The 16,622-nt window shown below is 35.9% G+C and overlaps 1 protein-coding gene across 1 annotated transcript; it reads left to right on the top strand.

Annotated features, from left to right (window-relative positions):
• Positions 1 to 537: 537 nt before the first annotated feature.
• Positions 538 to 15,590, top strand: LOC137093430 (protein-glutamine gamma-glutamyltransferase 5-like). Its single transcript, XM_067458243.1, has 17 exons — positions 538 to 651; positions 988 to 1,170; positions 3,190 to 3,432; positions 4,745 to 4,863; positions 4,953 to 5,081; positions 5,162 to 5,339; positions 6,557 to 6,692; positions 7,693 to 7,796; positions 7,915 to 8,157; positions 8,479 to 8,511; positions 9,789 to 9,821; positions 10,458 to 10,490; positions 10,761 to 10,793; positions 11,218 to 11,424; positions 11,895 to 12,058; positions 14,153 to 14,289; positions 15,089 to 15,590. The coding sequence occupies exons 1-17, from the start codon at positions 645 to 647 to the stop codon at positions 15,234 to 15,236; spliced, it is 2,130 nt and encodes a 709-aa protein (XP_067314344.1). The 5' UTR covers positions 538 to 644; the 3' UTR covers positions 15,237 to 15,590.
• The last annotated feature ends 1,032 nt before the right edge of the window (positions 15,591 to 16,622 follow it).

The raw sequence follows: 16,622 nt of genomic DNA, 5'->3' as shown, positions 1-16,622 counted from the left end.
GAGCAAATATACATCTCTGTCTAAAAAAAAAAAAAAAAAAATTAAAATTATGTTTTTTCTGAAAAATGGTACTTTCGCCCCTGCTCTCCCCTAAAGGATTTCATTGTGTATATCAAATTAACCACATGTGTGCACATCCAGTAAAATTCTGGTGGTCATGATAATATGAATTATCTCATTTGTAATTGGTGGGGCAACAACTCACCGATCTATATCAGGGAACAATTATTCAAATGGACAGAATGCATCACGCTACCATGTTTCTGTCTTTCTTTGTTTGTTTTTTTTTTTTTTTTTTTTTTTTGTTATTCTTTGAACAATTCCTTATATATATATATGCACAAAAACTTGTACTTTCACTTTTTTAATCAACCCCAGACTACTGTCCTTATCTTATCTTTGTAGCAATGAATGCAGATTTCTGATCAAATACATCTGTATTATTGCTCAAACGCTTCAACGCGCAGTGCTCGTGAATGAGATTGCATAATTGTTAGATGTTTTGATTATTAAGAATTTTGCATTTCGACATTTCCAAGTGAATGTGGTCTGACGACTCAGGGAGGGGCAGAAGGATGACATAAAAGCACAAACGTAGAATCTCAATCTCAATCTGACAACCAACGACAACACAGCTGTTTATCATGGATGGTAAGATTCCAGTTTTAGAGTTTTTCGTTTAATTTAATTTAATCTGATTACTGCGGCTGTGATTTTTAGACTTTTTTAATATGGCTATTTGTTTATAAATTATTAATTGCTGTTAATTTTAAACGCTTAAAAATGTGTATGTATGGAAGATAATTCAGAAATGGTTAGCCTACTTGAAAAATAGTATTGAAAATTAAATTATATAAATATTTGTTAATTATTTCTTTATTTAATATTATTTATATTATCTACATACATATTTTATATTTAGTAGGATAATTTGCGGTTTAAAAATTAGCTCTATTTTTATTTCATATTTGCTATTTTTCTACACAGAGTACGAGCTCCGAAATGTTCACCTGCAGAAGAGCCAGAACCAGATCCGGCACAAGACCGACGGTCTGAGCTCCTCCAGCAATCTGGTGCTGCGGAGAGGACAGCCGTTCACCATCCTCATCAACAATGATGGACGGCCATTCGATCCGCTCAGGGAGAAACTAGTCTTCAAAATCGTTCTTGGTAAGTGTGTGTGTGTTTATATATATTATTTATATTGTAATGTAGGCTAATATAATTAATATGTTATAATGTAACATAAGCCTAAGATCACCAGCCAGCGGTCCCCACAATGTAAAATGGATTCATAAACATATACACTGTAAAAAAAAGGCACATTTTGAACTTTTGCAGTACAATCGACTTGGATGTTTAAGTTATTTCAACTTAAATTATGTTAAACTGACTTTAAAAAATGAGTTACTTCTTGTATAACTAAAAAAAAACAAGTTGAACGTTTCTTAACTTATTTTGATGAGTTAAAACAATGTAAAAACATATGTTGTCATAACTTACTGAACATATAATTTTTTACAGTGTAGGCCTACTCAATGTTTTTTTGAAAATGTAATAATGCAGAATGTCTCCTGTGATGGTACACTGTAAAAAAAACACCAAAAAAAATCAGGTCTCCAATTGAAGATTTTCTAGTGCCAAATAACATCTAAAAAAATTGTTGGCCAAATTTAATTTCTGTAAAATAAATTGCATCAATTCACAGAAATGTTATTTGGCCAATGCAAAATTTAGATGTGATCAGCCACTAGAAAATCTTCAATTGGACACCTGCATTTTTTTTTACAGTTTAGGTTTAGGGGCAGTGTATAGGTATAAAAGTCCTCACAAAGATCGTGAACCAGACGTGTGTGTGTGCGTGCATGCGTGTGTGTGTGTGTGTGTGTGTGTGTGAAATAAATGTGCAACATCATCTCACTCTCTCTCTCTATTACGATTCATCAGAAAATAATCATAAATGCAGTTATTCATTTAGCTTAGAATCAGCATACATCTGTGAATTGTGAAAGGAATTTTATTCATTTATAAATATTCAGCTAAAATGAAGGAGACCTATAAACACAAACCTGGTTATTGTATATTTAAAACAAATTCAGTTGTTGTTCACAATGTTGTTCACATTATGTTTATTAATTTGTTCATGTTAAAACTGTAATTTGATATGCAATTCAAATAAATCTTAAATTTAGGCCAAAGGTAATTTTTTTTTTTTGAGTGAACCCTTGTGCTTATAAATTGAAAGCAAACATATTTTATGCACTTTAGATATTTCTTATTAAATATTGATTATGTTTTACTGTATGTGGGAATTTATGCATGCCATAATAACACATTGCAATTGATGTTATTACATGGCAATGCTTTAACAAAAAATTATAGAAATGGTTGAAAAATGAATCTACTGACTATGCATGTATTTAGATAAAAATATTAAAGTTTTGGTAGCACTATTTTACAGCCCTGTTTGCCATATACATACTATACTTATAGTAATTGCAATAACTGTGGATTAAGTAGTGCAATCAAAGTGTTTTAAGTGTAGGACTGAATGTCGAATGGCTTCTAAACAAGTATACACTATTGCTTAACACCTCAGACTCATGTCATATTAAAGGGTTACTTCAGCGATTAACATATGGCTTTGTATCAGTAGAAACCCTGGAGTATTCAAATGACCGTGCTCCTCCCTCTTATACCCCCCTGAGACAGATTTATGCATTTTATTTCTGGAAAAATTCCTCTCGTGATGCAAATTGACGATATTTGCGTCACGAGAGGAATGTTTGCCCAGAGGCTAAAGACTACAGCCAGCAGAGGGAGCCATTTCCGCATGTTTTCAACTCGTGCAGTAGCGGTGGCTTTGGGAATAGCCTCACAGGGCAGCGCGAAGCATTCTGGGAATTGTAGTCTTTCTTGTCTTTCTTGTAGAATTGTAGTATTTTTGTCCATGAGACAAAAATACATTTTCTGTCTTTTCTCAGTCTAGAAAGCACCAAATTCAAAAATAATTTCACATTTCTACTACATAAATGACCCAGTTTAAATACAGATTCATCTTCCCAGCGCTGAAGTACCCCTTTAAGGTTATTAATAAAATCAAATCATTTTATGTGGAAAATTAGTATTTGATTTCCAGAACCATATTTTTTGTTCAATACTGAAACGGGCTCCACTCTGCTCCTGCAGGGCCGCTGGTTGTGGAGGTGCCCGTCTCCGTGTCTGGACAGCCTTCTGCGTCTCAATGGAGTGCTTTTCTGGAGAAGAGCCCAGTGGACCTAAACACACCCCGCATGCTACCCATATCTCTGTTCAGCCCTGCATCTGCGTCTGTAGGAGTCTATACGTTTTACCTGGGAGTCCAGACCCGCTGGAGTGTGAAAACTGTTTTGCTCGGCCAGTTCACACTCCTCTGCAACCCCTGGTGTCAAGGTGAGCCGGTGGAAGAACTAACAAGAAGAACTAACAACTAACACAAGTACTTGAAGACATTTACATTTACGCATTTGGCAGACACTTTTATCCAAAGCGACTTACATTGCAAATTTTTTTTTAAGATACACTTACATTTTTGTCAATTCTTGCTTTACATTTTTTAATTTTTTTTAATCTCTTATGCTCCCTCTTGTGCATTTATTTGATCAAAAAAAAGTCAAAAGTGTGAAATATGCTTACAATTTAAAGGGTTAGTTCACCCAAAAATGAAAATGATTTCATTAATTACTCACCCTCATGTCGTTGGACTCCCGTAACACCTTCGTTCATCTTCAGAACACAAATTAAGATATTTTTGTTGAAAGCTGATGGCTGAGAAAGGCTTCAGAAAGGCCTCCATTGGCATTCAGTACATTCCCACTGACCCACTCACAAGACCCATAAAGGCACTGAAGACGGCGTTACAAAGTCCATCTCACTACAGTGGCTGTACAATAATGTTACAATGTGACGAAAATAGTTTTTGTGCGCAAAAAAAAATCAAAATAATGACTTTATTCGCCAAGTTATTGTCTTCCGTGTAGGTCTCGGGCATGAACTCACGCGATAGCGGCGCTCCTCCTCTTCTGGGTCATGTATCTGAACGGCGGAGCTGAGTCATATTCTCGCGCATGCGTCGAGGTCACGTCAATGACTAGGTGGATAAAGTCCTTATTTTGATTTTTGTGCGCACAATAACTATTTCTCAGCCATCAGCTTTCAACAAAAATATCTTCATTTGTGTTCTGAAGATGAATGAAGGTCTTACGAGAGTCCAACGACATGAGGGTGAGAAATTAATGAAATCATTTTCATTTTTGGGTGAACTAACCCAGTGGTTCCCAAACCTGTCCTGGAGGACCACCAGCCCTGCACATTTTGTATGTCTCCCAATATCTGACACACCCATTTCAGGTCTTGCAGTCTCTACTAATGAGCTCATGAGTTGAATCAGGTGTGTTAGATGAGGGATACATACAAAATGTGCAGGGCTGGTGGTCCTCCAGGACAGGTTTGGGAACCACTGAACTAACCCTTTAAAATAGCTGTTTTCTATGTGTCCTAGATTATTCATTTATTGAAAAAATTACATATGACCCCAAACTTTTGAACGGTAGTGTATGTTAACTTGTGATGTCTTTCAATTGCATTTTATAGAACTTCACAAACGTGCAAAACCCTTAGCTGTGGTGAAATCACAGTAATGCACGGCTTGGCTCTCATTTGCTGTCATTATTCAAAGCTCATCTTCTTCTGTGTTATTCTGCAGCGGATTCAGTGTTCCTGCAGTCGGAGGAGCTGAGGAATGAATACATCAGGAATGACAACGGCCTGCTGTTTAAAGGCTGCCCCAATAACGTCATCTCCAGATCTTGGTCTTTTGGTCAGGTGAGATGTTTGCCTGTCGACTCTGATGGCACAGCACTGAAAAACTGCTTCTCATTAACACCTACTGTCACGCACCAATGCATTTTCAGTATGAAAAGGGGATACTGGACATCTGTATGAAAATGCTGCAGGTGAGTCCTCAATCTCAGGCCGACGCGAGAAAAGATCTGCTCAACCGCAGCAATCCGGTGTACATCGGCCGCGTGGTCTCAGCCATGGTGAGGAGGATCTGCAGTCATTCTCTGCTCTCCGCTCGCTCTCTCATGTGCTAATGTAGTTTTGCTTTCTTTTTGAACAGGTGAACTGTCAGGACGATCTAGGGGTGTTAATGGGAAACTGGTCTGAAAAATACAGCGATGGGATCAACCCCTCGATGTGGTCCGGCAGCGCGGATATTCTCAGGAAGTGGTCGGAAACACAATGCAAGCCTGTGAAATACGGACAGTGCTGGGTCTTCGCCGCTGTCATGTGTACAGGTGTGACCAATATGAGGTTTATTACACTTTTATTTATCAAGGATGCATTAAATTGATCAAAGGTGGCAGTAAAGGCATTTATAATGTTACAAAAGATTTCTGTTTCAAATAAATGCTGTTCTTTTGGACTTTCTATTCATCAAATGCATCGCAGTTTCCATAAATTGGTTAAGCTGCATAATCAGAAATGTTAATTGAGAAGCAAATCAGCATATCACAATCATTTCTGAAGGATCATGTGACACTGAAGACAGGAGTAATGTTGCTAAAAGTCACAGGAATAAATTGCGTTTAAAAACATTTGGCAATAATATATCACAGTTTTTACTAGCCTGACAAGCCAGACCCACATCCCGATGTTTGGTCTGGAAACTCACCATTGACAGCTCAATCTGAGGGGCGGGATAAACGGTTGTCTTTTAAACTCCCTCTGCACGCGATAGGATAGCCCTACACCAACCAGAGCAACATGAGCAGAGCTCGTTGACAGATTAAACATTTGCCGTATCCGGTCGGCAAAACTCGAACACATCTTCCCTTCTTAAGAATGACTTCAGTGCCGTTCTTTGTTCTTTTCTCAGAGAAAAGCTTAACTCCAAGTCTTCCAGATTCATGGTCAAAGCTGATTCGAAAGACCGCCGTTCGCCAGTTTCTGTGTTTACTAGAAGCACGCAAACGCAACTCGGCCGTCATTATGTTAAGCCCCGCCCACTGACTCTATACACGATGTGATTGGCCCGACCAGAGTTTGGCGTTTACATCTCAGAAGTGTATTGAGAGTTGCTAGACGATACTCGCAGCAGATTAGATTTGCTGCCGCTAGGGTGTGCGTTTAGATTTCTAGGCTAATTTTTTACTGTATTTTTGATCAAATAAATGCAGTCTTGGTGAACTTGAGGCTTCTTTCAAAAAAATCTTACCAACCCCAAACTTTTGAATGTCCTTTAAAGGGTTAATTTACCCCAAAAAACATACAAACCTGTATGCAGTTATTTTCATACGGTGAAAATGGATGGGGATCTATACAGCCAAGCTTCAGGAGAATTGGCCATTTTCCTTTCATGGACTCAGTTTAGTAAAATAATCTGTGTTTGAAACAGCAAGTGGGTGTGAAATTGTTATGTGTTTGGGTGAAATATTCCTTTAATGGGTCATTGGTAATTGAATTAGTGCTGTTGATGATGGAAATCAAATGTATTTTTTTGTTTTGTAAACAGTAATGAGAGCCCTAGGCATTCCAACTCGAGTGGTCACCAACTTTAACTCCGCTCACGACACAAACGCCAACATGGTGATTGAGGAATATTACACAGAGATGGGGGAAAAGCTGTCCATCGGCAACGATAGCATCTGGTGAGTTATGCCCTGAAAGCTAAAAAGTCTTCTTGGGTGCGTCTCAAACAGCTCCCTAGTTCACTAGTCAGGGCACTGATCAGGGAGTCTGCCATTATAACAGCTGTCTCAATCGCAGAACCCTTCCAGGGCACTGAAAGTCTTGCTCCCTAAAATTCCCACAATGCACCGCAAAACCCAGGCTGCTTCGATGGTCACTATGCTCCCTTAACAAAAGTTTTAAAGCGTGAAACTCAAATCACATGAGCCAACTCACTACACGACCGATAAAGACACAACAGAAATCATTATTTTATTACAGTGGGTACAGAAAGCATTCAGACCCCCTTATATTTTCCACTCTTTGTTATTATGGCAGGTATTTGTCTAAATCATTTAAGTTCATTTTTTTCTCATTAATATACAAACAGCACCCCATATTGAAAGAAAAAAACTGAATTGTTGACTTTTTTTGCAGATCTATTAAAAAAGAAAAACTGAAATATAACATGGTCAAATTTTTTTGTCAATTTTGAAATTTGAAAAATCGCTACTTCATTGTAATGGTACACAGAAATATAGGGTGTCAAAATTGTACTTTTAGGGGTACAACAGCTTGTCGCTGGGGCAGTACCCTTAAAAGAACAATGTTGTACCATTTTTACCACAAAAAGGTTCATAGTAGTACCTTAAGGTACGCATTTGTACTCAAAGGTACTAATATGCACCTTTTAGGAGTAAAAAAAGGTACAAAGATGCCCTTTTAAGGGTACTGCCCCAGCGACAAGCTAAAGGTACAATTTTTGACACCCTATTTTTCTGTGTGTAGGACCCTTGGTGATGCTTGTGGCAGCCACTATAGCCTATTATATAGTCTACCATAATAAATAATTCAGCCACAATGCTGAAAAAAATGGACAGCAAGGAAGGGGTTACACAAATACACATGAATTGATTGTGGTTGAAATGAATTGTTTCAGCATTTTTAATCTGACGGTTAAAAGGGTTTGGCCTTTTTCAGGAACTTCCATGTGTGGGTGGAGAGTTGGATGACGAGGCCCGATCTGGGTGGAGGTTACGACGGCTGGCAGGTTCTTGACCCCACACCCCAAGAGCAGAGTGGAGGTCGGTCATGACATTCATGCTTTTTAAACAATAGCTCCAAACTATGCTGTTTTCCCTGCAGGGATATGACGCTGTTCGTGTTAAAACATAAACTGAATGTGGCGATGTTCTGTCACAGGAATGTACCGCTGCGGCCCTGCTGCTGTGAAAGCCGTTTATGAGCAGAAGGTGAACGCGCCATACGACGTACCGTTCGTTTACGCAGAAGTCAATGCAGATGTGCGCACAATAATCATGAGAAATGGGAAGATATTATCAACCAGCATTGACAAAAAGAGAGTCGGACCCCTGATCTGCACCAAACGTCCCGGACCAGCCATGGCTATGATGGACATCACAGAAGATTACAAAACCGAGAGAGGTAATGTTAAGAAAAAGACAGAAAAAATACATACTGTTACGTAGAGTTTTATTTTTCACATTTAGAAACAGGTTTTTGTACGTTCAGAAATTATGGTAGTGGTCATTTTATCTTTTCAAGTGTGAAATAATTAATCTAGCATCACAAAAATAGACCTATTAAAAACAATGGTTGCTGTTAAACTGAAGACATTAGAAATATTTTAACAAACTCAATGTCAACTAAAATACATTTTAAACTCTTTTTATTGATGCTTCTCAACAAGAGACATAAACTGTTGCATAGATTTTTATACAAAAATGTAATTTGTTTCACATTTAGGTCAACCGACAATTTGTATGTTGAGATCTGATGGTAAGTCATTTGATTTTATCTTTCCATTTTTCAGAGATGAAGTGTGTAATTCATCTAGTATCAGCATCACCAAAATATAAAAAGAAATTATTGTTGTTGTTATTTAACATGTTTCCTGAAGACATTAGAAATATTCAAACAAACTCAACATCCACTGAAATCCGTTTTAATATTTTTAATTGAACTCTTTTCATTGATGCTTTTCAACAAGAGAGATAAACTGTTCTATAGATTTTTATTTAAATAAAACGTCATTTCTTTCACATTTAGATCAAACGGCAAATGATATGTCCAGAACTAATGGTAAGTCATTTCATCTTTTCATTTTTTATATGATGTGTGTAATTCATCTCGTATCAGCATCACCACAATATAAAAAGAATGGTTGTTGTTAAACATGTTTCCTGAAGACTTTGAGGAAATATTTAACATAAACTCAATGTCAACTAAAATCTGTTTTGAAATTTTTACAAGAGAGATAAAATAAGGAAAAAGAAAATAAATCATTGTTTTATGTTAACAAAGATATCAAGATGAGAAAAGTATTTCTTACTCTATGAATAAAACTGTGTTTGCTGAAGATAAACAGAAATAAGAATACAAAAATAAAATATGCAAAAATATATATAAATATATACAAAATTAATTACAATATAATTCATCATTTAAAATTGATAAGAAGCCAAAAGTGATGTTCAGCCTAGGCTAATGGACATCATCACCCTTTATTAAAAATTGAATTGAATTTTTTTTTAAAGATTTTGCATAGTTGTATGTCAATACTCCATTTGTGATAATAATGCAATAAATCGAAAGCCAAATTGTTCGGACATAGTAGTTTGCCTTTTTTGCCAAATCATTTTGGAAGATAAAAAACTTTCATATTTAAAATACATAAAAATTTAATGTATTTTTAAATGTGAAATAAATGTAATTTGTAATTTAAACAAAAATGTAATTTGTTTCACATTTAGGTCAACCAACAATTTGTATGTTGAGATCTGATGGTAAGTCATTTGATTTTATCTTTCCATTTTTCAGAGATGAAGTGTGTAATTCATCTAGTATCAGCATCACCAAAATATAAAAAGAAATTATTGTTGTTGTTATTTAACATGTTTCCTGAAGACATTAGAAATATTCAAACAAACTCAACATCCACTGAAATCCGTTTTAATATTTTTAATTGAACTCTTTTCATTGATGCTTTTCAACAAGAGAGATAAACTGTTCTATAGATTTTTATTTAAATAAAACGTCATTTCTTTCACATTTAGGTCAACCGGCAAATGATATGTCCAGAACTAATGGTAAGTCATTTCATCTTTCCATTTTTTAGATGAAGTGTGTACTTCATCTAGTATCAGCATCACCACAATATAAAAAGAATGGTTGTTGTTAAACATGTTTCCTGAAGACTTTGAGGAAATATTTAACATAAACTCAATGTCAACTAAAATCTGTTTTGAAATTTTTACAAGAGAGATAAAATAAGGAAAAAGAAAATAAATCATTGTTTTATGTTAACAAAGATATCAAGATGAGAAAAGTATTTCTTACTCTATGAATAAAACTGTGTATGCTGAAGATAAACAGAAATAAGAATACAAAAATAAATATATACAAAATTAATTACAATATAATTCATAATTTAAAATTGATAAGTAGCCAAAAGTGATGTTCAGCCTAGGCTAATGGACATCATCACCCTTTATTAAAAATTGAATAGATTTTTTTTTTTTTTTTTTTTTAAGATTTTGCATAGTTGTAAGTCAATACTCCATTTGTGATAATAATGCAATAAATCGAAAGCCAAATTGTTCGGACATAGTAGTTTGCCTTTTTTGCCAAATCATTTTGCCAGATAAAAAACGTTCATATTTAAAATACATAAAATTTTAATGTATTTTAAAATGTAAAATAAATGTAATTTGTTTCACATTTAGGTCAACCGAAAATTTGTATGTTGAGATCTGATGGTAAGTCATTTGATTTTATCTTTCCATTTTTCAGAGATGAAGTGTGTAATTCATCTAGTATCAGCATCACCAAAATATAAAAAGAAAAAATTGTTGTTGTTATTTAACATGTTTCCTGAAGACATTAGAAATATTCAAACAAACTCAACATCCACTGAAATCCGTTTTAATATTTTTCATTGAACTCTTTTCATTGATGCTTTTCAACAAGAGAGATAAACTGTTCTATAGATTTTTATTTAAAAAAAACGTCATTTCTTTCACATTTAGATCAACCGGCAAATGATATGTCCAGAACTAATGGTAAGTCATTTCATCTTTCCATTTTTTAGATGATGTGTGTACTTCATCTAGTATCAGCATCACCACAATATAAAAAGAATGGTTGTTGTTAAACATGTTTCCTGAAGACTTTGAGGAAATATTTAACATAAACTCTGTTTTGAAATTTTTACAAGAGAGATAAATTAAGGAAAAAGAAAATAAATCATTGTTTTATGTTAACAAAGATATCAAGATGAGAAGTATTTCTTACTCTATGAATAAAACTGTGTATGCTGAAGATAAACAGAAATAAGAATACAAAAAAGGTTTTTCCCTTTTTTTATACGAAATAAGTTTTTTCCCTCTTAAATACTTCTCTTTGATTGTTTGAGTTATATGACAAACAAATCAATGTTTTTTGATCACACAGTGATTTTTTAATTTTGCATGTCTTTTAATGCAGCGCCTGAGGGCATTGATGTTTCTCTCCAGCTTCTGAAAGCCCCTGTACTCGGAGAAATCATTTCTTTTAGTGTCACAATCACTAACAAAGTGGCAATTCCAAAATTGCTGAGAAAACATGTGAACGCTCAGAAAAAAGAGTACCACCGTGATCCCACTGGAACCATCTGGGAGGCTCATGACGATCTGAAGATCGGCCCGTATGAAAGTAAGAATTCTGCCAAGAGAACTTATATGCTTTTTTCCATGTTCATCATCTTTCTTTAGTGTATAATGTTGCAGTTTGAGCATGAAAAAGCTCTGCAAAGTTACAAAACACAAAGAGAGTTATCAGTGTCGCTGTTTCTGAACTCTTGAGTTTTTTCCGGGAACGAACACTCACAATATTCCTCATTTAAATAATCACAGGCAGAATAATAGGGTGGGCCTGGTTGAGATAGTTGTGAGTTGAAACGCCTGTAAGCACTTGACCAATCAGAGCACACTATGTTTTTTAGAAGGAGGGGCTTCGTAGAGACAAGAATTAAACAGAAGGTTACTGACAGACTGGGAAGAGTCAAGTCACCTTTACTTCTATAGTGGTTTATACAATACAGATGGTTTCAAATCAGCTTTAAAGTGATAACGGGGAAATTATTTAACGATGCAAAATGATTCCTGTTTGTTGTACTCCACCAGCTGTGACTCTAAAACATGAGATCTCCTTCGACGAGTACATGATTCAGGAGGCTGCGGAGGATAACCTGGTTAACCTGGCTGTGGTTATAGAGGACGTGAAGTCTCAGGAGAGAGTGCTGGCTTCAGAAGAGTTTAACATCTGCAGCCCTTCCCTCAATATACAGGTATTGTTGGCCAATCATAGACATAATATATATATATATATTAGGGAGGCACAATATAATTTTTTTGGCTAATATCGATAACCGATAATTCTTTATATTTAAAAGCAGATAACATATATTGGCCAATATATCCTTATTTTTATATCATTTCCGAGGGACTGATTGCAAAACCAAAACTCTCACCATTAAAAGCCATGTCCCAAGCACACAATTATAATGTTCTCAATATAATTGTATGTAGCTTATATGACAGACTATATACAGCTGCACATGTTGCACTGGACTGTTTTCCTTTTCTGAAGTGATTCCAATCATATTTCAAGTGTAAGGCCGCACAAATCGTCCCAATGGAGGCTAACGATCGGCGGGTGAAGGTTGCTGCGCGTTCGGTCTTTTCAGCAGGGGAAAGGGATTTTATTCCATTTTCTCTTTATGACTCCATTTAATCATAATTTAGAATTTAGGTTAGAATGCCAATTGGTTATTTGGTCATTATTTAATAGTTTAACTACACATTTAATTATTCCGTTTAACACTTTGTTGAAATTATACCAACCTGAATAATTCCAGAGCAAGTCAGAATCAATCAAAGTGTAACAATTTATTAACAGTCAGGTAAATGTATAAAGCCAATTACATAGTCAATTCAAAGGTAATCCATATATAACATCAAATAGTCTGAAGTAAAGAATGAAATATATACCTGACTTCTGAAAACTACATAATGCTGGCTATCGTGTGGATTGACATTGTAATATAGAGATTTTGTGTGTATTTTCAGTGATCTCAGCATGAGAGAGGGAAGGAATTGGGGGAGAGGGGGTCAATAGGGAAAGATGTAGATTAGCTGATAGTGAGGTGAGACTTGCGTCTCCAGTGGTGTGTGAGGGACAGTTCAGATGTTAATTTCCTTTATTTTCTCAGAGAGTCCTTGTTCCTCATTCAGACATTTCGGCATATACTAGTTTTTTCAGTCTTACACAAGCAATTCAAATTCATCATGACGGACAGTGCCCATCTGAAGCGTCTCAGCCGAAGGAAATAAACCATTATTCATCTGCTTTGATATATAGTCTTATATAACTTTTTTTAATCGGGGCACATGTGTGTAAAATCAAGCACTAGGCATCCAGATTGCTTCTACAAACATTTTTGAAAGAAATGGACAAGCGTGGTACTGTGATAGGTTGCCACCTGTGCAATAAGTCCCTTATATTCTAATATTCTACAGTACACTGCTAGTGGCATTATAACAAAGTGGAAGCAATTAGGAACAACAATCGGGCGAACGGAAGTCGCCAACTTCAGTCAATAGCTACAGACCTCCAAACTTTGTGTGGCCTTCAGATTAGCTCAAGAACAGTGTGTAGAGAGCTTCATGGAAAAGGAACTCTTAAAGCTTCAGCATAACAATACATTTTTTACAATTACATGCGCCCAACTTTGTGGGAGCAGTTTGGGGATGGCCCCTTCCTGCATGACTGCACACCAAAGCATGGTCCATGAAGACATGGATGAGCGAGTCTGGTGTGGAGGAACTTGACTGGCCTGCACAGAGTCCTGAGCTCAACCCGATAAAACACCTTTGGGATGAATTAGAGTGGAGAATGCGAGCAAGGCCTTCTCGTCCAACATCAGGGCCTGACCTCACAAATGCGCTTCTAGAAGAATGGGAAAAAAATTCCCATAAGCACACTCCTAAACCTTGTGGAAAGCCTTTCCTGAAGAGTTGAAGCTGTTAGAGCTGCAAAGGGTGGACCAACTCCATATTAAACCCTACAGATTAAGAATGGGGTGTTATTAAAATGAATGCGCATATAAAGGCAGGCGTCCTTAAACTTTTGGCAATGTAGTGTATATATATAATAGACCCCTTTTCATACCAATCAATTCCCAATGGACAAGGCAGAGTCTCATCCTACAATGGGTTGCAAATACATTTTCTTGAAATGAAGCAACGCAGTGCACATTTTGCGACTAAATTAAATGGTTTTCAGATATTTATAAACACGTGTATCTCTCCAAAATCATAGTATATTATAAAGATATGTATTATACATTTTTTGGCATAACAAACCCTGTGTTTTCTTCCAGATTCAAAATGAGGATTCAGTCAGCATTAACACACAGCAAGTTGCAGTGGTGACCTTTACCAACCCGTTCAAGGTTGCAGTGAGCGGTGAACTCATCATATCGGGCTCTGGACTCTTCGAGGAGACATTTCAGATGAGGTACATCAGGTGTTTCATTTCAGTTTTTGAGCGACCACCAAATGAATGCACAGCGATGACCATGTAATTTAGTTTATATTACTTTTTTTTCCAAATACATTTCCCAAACATGCCCAGACAAACTGATTTATCCGCCCCAAACACACGCCATTGGTTGATAGGGTGTTGGGCTGATCGGGATGTTAAAAACAAAAATGTTCAAATTTACCATATTACCATAGTGAGTTTACTTGGATAAATGATACATTAATATTCAGTAAAAAGGAATTAAAATAACTTAACTCTTACACTGTTTAAAAAGACCCTTTATTCATATATTTAGAATTAACAGTAGTAACAGTCACTATACTAACTTTGGTATTTTGGCGCACACATTATTCCCATGGTGCATTTAGCTCACATACCTGGGAAGTGACACTGAAGAGCGTCAAGCATTCGATGTTCACACAGTTTATATCAGTAAAGTGGGAGGGGATGTTCCCGACATTTTTGACATATTTATCTTTTTATCTTTAATATCAGTTCAACTGCAGCTGTGTCTGTTAAGTGTGTACATCCTGTGTGTTAAACCTGCAAATTTGCCATGTGCAATTTAAACTAAGATTTAAAGTATTAGAGGAACAGAATTAAAGTGAATCTATCTTAAATGTAAATTAAAGTCAGGATCAAAATGATGATTACTATTTAAACTGTGATTTAATCTAGATTTAAGATGAATCGGCTTTTTTGTGTGAATCACTAACCCTAAACAGGAGCAGTAGTAATAGTGATTTAAATGTACTGTGCTTTTGTATCTCAGCCTCATGATCCAGCCTCGAGAAACCATGAAGAGATCCGTGCGTTTCATTCCCAGGACGACAGGTGCCAGGATGCTTCAAGCTAGCTTATTGTTGACGGATCAGTCCACCATCCTCCGTGGATTCAAAGCCATCAATGTTCAAGCTTAGAGTGAAAGACCTTTAGAGATGATTGTGAATCTGCAACATGATGTATACTTGCTTGTAACACCTTTACAAATCATTGCTTTCTATGTGTAAAAGGTTCTGTAATTGAGGGTTCAATTCTCACTGTTAACTAGTTTATTGGCTGTTTATTTGTATTTATAAAGCACATATTGATACCTTATTCAGCATTAACATATTCTACATCCCATAATGGCCCAATACCAAAACTTAACAACTACTATTAAAAAATAATAAATAATTAGTTTACTGAGTTAATAGTGATTATAAGTGTTCTACACTAAAGTGTTACCCTCTGAATTGTGTGTGCCAAGTTTATATTGGCAAAAGCCTGAAAATAAATATTTTTTTCCTTTTATGTCCATGCATTATGTTTGTTTGGGATCTGTCCACATGCATTTGCCACCAGAGGGCAGAATAGTTAAGCCATTCACACCGGAGACTTTCAGGTTCAGTGAGTACGCACTTACTGCAAGAAAACATGTCAAATTCTCGCATGTTGAAACACATTATATGTATTTTAGAAAAGGTCTGCTCATTTATCATTTAAGAAATAAAAAGACTAAACAAATCCTTCACTTTTGAGGTAGGCTATAGTTTTCTGTCCCAGGGGTGGATTTTAGTTACGCATTTTGACTTCTTGTTGCATGTGACGTTAAAACTGCACTGGAAACTTCTTAGCATTCCTAATTTTTTACTATTCAAATGTGTTTTATGCATATATTTTTCCATCAGTGTTCTATTGATTAGGATGTGTAGCTTTTATAAACGTGCCTAGGAAAAGAATAACACATTATTGGTGTGCATCTTGAGAAAAAATGGATTGTCACAAAATGGATAAGCTATTTTAAGATATAGGTTAATAAACGCTACATTCAGTTAAAACAATGTTGTTGTTTTTTTGTCTGCACTAGGCTTAAACCTTAACCAATATTAAATACTCTCAAATCCGCATGAGAGGAAGTATGAGAAACAGTAACGGTGATGCTAATACTGCTAATTATTAGCACCATGAAAACGTGAGTTTTCCCCATGCCTCTGTACAACTCTGCTAGCCTGGATGCCAGCCGAATTTAGCCCCGCACACAACATTTTTAGGTCGGGCAGTTTGGTCTGGCCTCGCTCCATAGAGGAGTAATTATCCCCGAACAGAAACTGTTAGGACCAATGAAATCATCAAGGAGGGCTTTAGATGATGACAGATGATCAACCGTAACGTAATCATGCACGTCATCAAAGGGGCTTGGATAACTCGAATCCTAAACGGAGAGCTTGTTTGTATGCATTTATCGCAAGCCATTTTAACATTTAAACCTTTGTCTGACTATCTATAAATATATTTAAAGATAGTAACAATTGTATTTTGACTAG

This window comes from Pseudorasbora parva, chromosome 12 (assembly GCF_024679245.1).
Source record: "Pseudorasbora parva isolate DD20220531a chromosome 12, ASM2467924v1, whole genome shotgun sequence".
NCBI classification, from domain to species: Eukaryota; Metazoa; Chordata; class Actinopteri; order Cypriniformes; family Gobionidae; genus Pseudorasbora; species Pseudorasbora parva.
The sequence above is the reverse complement of the archived record's forward strand: the minus strand, read 5'-3'. Positions and strand labels throughout refer to the sequence as shown.

What these genes read in the sequence shown, in the direction of transcription:
- LOC137093430 (XM_067458243.1), top strand. An exon ending in GATCTTGGTCTTTTGGTCAG is followed by an intron (nt 4,864 to 4,952) that starts GTGAGATGTTTG and finishes ATGCATTTTCAG; the next exon opens with TATGAAAAGGGGATACTGGA. An exon ending in GCCCTTCCCTCAATATACAG is followed by an intron (nt 12,059 to 14,152) that starts GTATTGTTGGCC and finishes GTTTTCTTCCAG; the next exon opens with ATTCAAAATGAGGATTCAGT.